The following is a 5,718-nucleotide window of genomic DNA, read 5'->3' as shown; positions in this document are numbered from 1 at the left end:
CGTTCGTATAATATCCTTACATTTTTTTGGCGTTTCTTCAACTTTGCCAGCTAAGAGTAAACAGCAACAAGCTGTTACCTATATACCGCAGTAATACAATTAGTACACGATACAATTTAAGATTGATCACATATATATATATATATATATATATATATATATATATATATATATATACGTGACTGTAAACATCATTGTTACGTCACGCGTGCACGATTCGACGTAACTTTTTCCTGGGGCGGAAATGTCAAAAATTGGTAACATTTTTTTCCTAAGGAAAAAATAATTCTAGGAAAAATGGTCCTAGGGAAAAATATATATCCTTATTACGCATGCGCGAGACGCGTCAAATTTGTATATGGCGGGCGGCATAGACATAGTATATCTAGACCGAGTGTTGTCCTTTTCTACGTGCATCTTTACCCCCACTCCTTAAATAAAGGCAAACGCTCGGTCTAGATATACTATGTCTATGGCGGGCGGCGTCATGTCGTTTGTATTTATGGTTTCCCGAGAGAAATTTCGTCCGTATATGCTGTCACCGGGTAATTTCGCGTAAGGAGAGGGTTCTCGTCGCCCGGAACCGATGGTCATCGATGATCGACGACGTCCGGTCGAGCGCGATATGCGTCATCATATCATGCCGGCGCTCTCGGTCGGCTTCGGCGAAAAAATTGAGGTTGGTTTTTTGAATTTGCACTGTTTGCGCCGTCGCCGCCTCTCGTCGTGGCAACCAACGCGTGCACCAAACGCTCCTTCCATCGTACCTGTTCCAGGAATACGAGGTGCTGCATCCGCTGGGAAAGGGTGGCTACGGGAGCGTTTACCAAGCAAAATGTCTCCGCAGCGGCATAGACGTCGCGATCAAAATGGTGATTTATTTATATATTTTGATCTTCTTTCAAAATCGAGGAGCTCCTGTTATCCAGATCCAAAGACCCGTGTTGCTCCAGTTACGTCTGGCTATGAGCCTGCGTATCGAGCATTCGGTTTGAGATTTATATAACTGATTGATGCAACAGTTTTGAAATACATGGATACAAAGTTATTTATCAATCTCGACAAAAAAAATATTGGAGAAATGAGATTAGACCAATATTTTTGAGATCATGACACTTTTGTGAATTACTTGAGTTGATAAATTATAGAGAGACAAGACTTATTATGTCATTGTTTCAATATAAACAATTAGATATCTATGTTGCTTCTTTATGCTTACCTGTTTCTACAGATCGACAAGGAAAAAATGTACAATACTGGGATGGTGGATAGAGTGAGGCAGGAAGTGGGGATACATTCACGATTAAAACATCCAGCTATCTTGGAGTTGTACACATATTTTCAAGATACAAACTATGTGTACCTAATTTTAGAATTATGTCACAATGGGGAGCTTCAACGCTTTCTCAAAGCGCAGGGTACTAAAGCTTTGCCCGAAGAACATGGTATATAAATATATAATTTATATATGGGCGGATATATAAAATTCTCTTTCCAAATTACAATTATAATAAGATCTCTACTATTTTAGCCGCCCGCATAATTAGACAAGTTGTACAAGGTTTACTTTACCTTCATTCCCATCAGATACTTCACAGAGATATGTCACTGTCTAATTTACTTTTGACCAAAGATATGCAAGTGGTACGTAAAAATATGTATATTTTAGTTTCTTAGAGTAAAAAATCCTTTTTTTTTTTTTTTTTTTTGTTTTTACTTCATTTTGTGTGTTCACAGAAAATAGCGGATTTCGGATTAGCTACACAATTAACTAAACCAGATGAAAAACATTTGACTATGTGTGGCACGCCAAATTACATCTCTCCCGAAGTATGTACTATTTCGGAATTGCTAGATTGTAAAATCATATTAGATTGTGATATTATGAAAATTACTAGGTTGCTATGAGATCCTCACATGGACCAGAGGCAGACGTATGGAGTTTGGGATGTATGTTGTATAGCTTATTGGTGGGTAAACCGCCGTTCGACACCGATGCAGTTAAGAGTACTTTAACACGAGTAGTAATGGCTGATTATGCGATGCCATCTTATTTGTCGGATAATGCAAAAGATTTGATAGATAAATTACTGAAAAAAAATCCAAAAGAGAGGATACGTTTACGAGACATTCATAAACATCCATTTGTAACGAATATAGAAAAAAACAGACTATATAATGTAAGTAATGATGCATTAACAAAATAGTTAACATATCAAGTGTGTAATTTAAATATATTAATAATAAAAAATACCACATTAAATCGAGTTCATAAAAAAATAGCCATTGATATAGCCATTTTTATTTTTGCAGGAAAAAAATACAGATTTTTTAACTAATGGCATGATGGATTCCGGGATAGGTGGGACACTGTCCTCATACGGTCGGTCGAAAATCCGATCTCGTTCGGAGGAAAGAACAGCCACAACGCCGATAATGCCTATGGTCAGTATGAGAAGCGAAGCATTGTCCGAACCTATTGCGAAGATGCAGTTAAATCACAGAGCGAGATACGGGAATTACAATGCGAAAGAGAACTCTGTGTTGATAGGTATTCCAACATCTCGCAGTAAGGTGTTCTCACAAAACGAACAGTATGATAATTACAAGTATGAGTATGACGATTCAGAGAGGCAGAAAATAACGGAAAGGCACAATAAGCCGAGAAAGGAAAAGAGCACGGAAAATCATAATGTGCAAGGAACTGAGGAAAATGCAAAATTACAAGTACCTCCTTTGAATTCCAACAGATTACAACCCACTAGGCACAGAACGAACAACGCGATTCTTACGCTTCTAGACAATGGGGAAGTATGTATCGAGTTTATCAAACGCAAAAACGGCAAGGTATGTATAAAAGAATAGTATAAAAATCGTAATATAAATAGAATTTTTTTGATGCTCACTGTATAATAAATTTGTGTATTTACGTGTAATTTCGATATTTTAGGAAAAGATCAGCAATGTGTGCAGAATATCAGGTGACGGTTTACGAGTCGTTCTTTACAAACCGAGTGCGTCTACAGAGGTCGGCTCGCAGCCGCCACCGTTACCCAGCCGGGGTGCCGATAGTATTTATTCATACGAGAATTTACCAGCATGTCATCATCGAAAATACATGTACGCGTTCCGTTTTGTGAAATTGGTTCAGGCGAAAACTTCAAAATTAACGCTGTACACCCAGCGTGCAAAGTGTGTTTTCATGGAGAATGGTCCACAGCCTGATTGCGAAGTGCATTTTTACAACGGAGTAAAGGTACACACAGCTATTAATTCATTGATTTCTATGTATTACTAATGTATATTTTGATAAAAGAATATAAAACTGTCAAAGAGATAATAATATTAATATTATAATTTTAATATTATGTAAGTCAATAATTTGATTTTTTCTGATTTTATTTCACTTACTTTTGTTTCTAAAAACATTTCAGATTGTCCGAGTAAATGGTGACGTGAAGATCACCGATCAGAACGGTGATACATTTGTTGAAGGTGAATTTTCGCCACATCTTGAAAACTATTTCGAATATTACTCGGAGTGCTATAAACGTTGCTTACTGCTGGAATCGACTTTGACATCCTTGGAAGTGGCCACAGGGCATCCCTGTTTTCCTGTGATAATTGGACGAAGGCCTAATACGGCCCTGAATGATGCTCCCTATCTGCAGGGGAAAGAAAATATGTCTCATACTATTAGGAACATTTCTCCCGTCGTAAGTATATAGCGAGGAATTTATAAATTTTTTTTAGTACAGTAATTGATTTCTTTATTCTACTGAAGTAATGTTGAATCTCCTTCAGTTGCCGTCATTCGATGGTAGCTGCTCCGTCGTTTCGACGATGACTTCTAGATCGCGCAAGACGAATTCTGCGCATAATTTTAATAATAATGCGAATATGGTAGCGGTCCCGGGAATCGGTTTCATTAGAGAATTATCGTCCGGCAACATCCGGGTTGAATATAAAGACGGATCCGCTTTAACTGTAAGTTGTCTTAATAATTTATTAGATAATTTATTTTATAATGATATCCAACTTAATTCATTTTAGCGACATTTTATTTTCGTGATAGTTTATTATTAACTTTATTCTATCATATATGTTGTCATTTAATCGATAATCGTTTTATTACAGGTAAGTTCACAGAATGGTGGCATTACATATGAAAGTAAAGATGGCAATATTGTGCGATGTAATGAGCATTACCAGCAAGATTTGGAAGAACCGATTCAAGAGAAACTTCGTCAATTGCCAATGGTTCTCAAATATCTCATGAAACCAAGACCCAAGTGTATTCGGTAGCTCCAAAAATATTGCGTATTTTGTATAATACGAATGAAAAATCACACTCGCATCGACTGTAAGCTTATTATAGATTTACAGATTATACAATATAGATTTATATAAATAACTTATACAAATCTAAACATAGATTAATGAATATTTTTAAGTATACAATAATAATAAAGAATCGCTTATTATATCTATGATACACTTTTAATTCGAGCATTACACGAGTGTACACAAAGATATTTTAACATATTTTAATATTCATTTCTCTATTCAAAGAATTAATAAGACAGAGAAGAGAGAAAGGTCAGTTAAGAAAATATTTTTTTTTGAATATTGATTTTTTTTTTTTTTTTTTTTTTTTTTTTGTAGATAGCGGAGAAAAGAAGCATGTAAATAGTACTATTAAGAGAAATTTAAGAGTAATTCTTATGGGATTTAAATAATTGAAAATTTTTCCGTTTTATCTGTAATATACAAAGGAAAATTCTACAAAAAAAGAATTCGAAATTGCTGCTACTCAAAGTAACGAACTATATACAGGTATATTTATTTTTTATTGTTTCTATTTAAAAAATATTATTTTTAAATTATTCTCTCTGCTTTATATATCGCTGAATGGCAATGAGAAGTGAGTTCGCAATAAATCAAAGAATAAAGTACAAAAAAAAGAAAAATAAATAAGTGCCAATTTTCATAAAACTTATTGTAGATCTTTCGTCAGCTGCATTTCCCCATCCAGGGCGTCCGCAGGATTTTTTCCAGGGGGAGGGGGGGCATGATTCAAAATGTTACTTCCAGAATTAGAATACTTATAATTTGAAATTTATACATTTTTTGATATAGTAAAAGTTTTCTCACCGCGACAAGGTAAGTGTATGTCGAGAAAGATTTTCTTTGCGTTTTCTAATTTTCTTTTTATTTTTTTTTTGTTTATTTTTTTTTTTTTTGTTTTTTTATTGTTTTTTAATTTTTGAAAGGCAGGCAAAATGAATTAAATTCGAGGAAGGCAAGCCTCGAAAAATTAAAATTCTATTGAAATCAGAAAAAAATGCATTTTTCTATGGATTAGGGCAGAGATCGGCAAAATTAGCACAACTTTGCCCTTCCTTTATTCAAAGAGAGAGCAAATGCTTAATTTTTTGTTAATTCCAGGGGGGGGGAATGCTCCCTCTTGCCCCCTCCTTCCCCTGTAGACAACTATCTTCTCCATATACGTGTCTTTCTAATAATTTTTTCTCATCTCTGTACATAATTAAAATTTAAGTATTCTTATCCCATGAAAATCGAATTAGAAATAATTATACGAAGAACAAATCGTGCATTATCCCGGAATCCGATTGAAGAAGGCTCTATGACGCCGTTCACCATTTTCAACATTTCAATTGAATCGGGGTCACAGTCGGTCATTATCATACTCCCCCC

The 5,718-nt window shown here is 35.0% G+C and overlaps 1 protein-coding gene across 2 annotated transcripts; it reads left to right on the top strand.

Moving 5' to 3' along the window:
- The first annotated feature begins 467 nt into the window (after positions 1-467).
- On the top strand, positions 468-5,223 carry LOC115233671 (serine/threonine-protein kinase PLK4). 2 transcript variants are annotated; one of them, XR_003883816.1, is made up of 12 exons: positions 468-679; positions 777-872; positions 1,232-1,445; positions 1,532-1,644; positions 1,738-1,830; positions 1,899-2,180; positions 2,314-2,847; positions 2,951-3,256; positions 3,435-3,716; positions 3,805-3,987; positions 4,138-4,363; positions 4,666-5,223. XR_003883816.1 is itself a non-coding variant. In XM_029804226.1 (11 exons), the coding sequence occupies exons 1-11, from the start codon at positions 587-589 to the stop codon at positions 4,303-4,305; spliced, it is 2,364 nt and encodes a 787-aa protein (XP_029660086.1). In that variant the 5' UTR covers positions 468-586; the 3' UTR covers positions 4,306-4,486. The 2 variants fall into 2 exon arrangements, 1 of the variants encoding a protein (XP_029660086.1); XM_029804226.1 differs by lacking the exon at positions 4,666-5,223 and having other exon boundaries at positions 4,138-4,486.
- Positions 5,224-5,718: the final 495 nt, after the last annotated feature.

Source organism: Formica exsecta, unplaced genomic scaffold, assembly GCF_003651465.1.
Source record: "Formica exsecta isolate Colony F162 unplaced genomic scaffold, ASM365146v1 scaffold181, whole genome shotgun sequence".
Lineage (NCBI taxonomy): Eukaryota > Metazoa > Arthropoda > Insecta > Hymenoptera > Formicidae > Formica > Formica exsecta.
Note: the sequence above shows the minus strand (reverse complement) of the source record. Positions and strands in the feature narration are given on the sequence as shown.

Coding starts and splice junctions, on each gene's coding strand:
- LOC115233671 (XM_029804226.1), top strand. CDS start 587: ATGGTCATCGATGATCGACGACGTCCGGTCGAGCGCGATATGCGTCAT. Junction 1,446..1,531: donor AGCTTTGCCCGAAGAACATG/GTATATAAATAT, acceptor CTACTATTTTAG/CCGCCCGCATAATTAGACAA. Junction 2,848..2,950: donor TCAAACGCAAAAACGGCAAG/GTATGTATAAAA, acceptor TCGATATTTTAG/GAAAAGATCAGCAATGTGTG.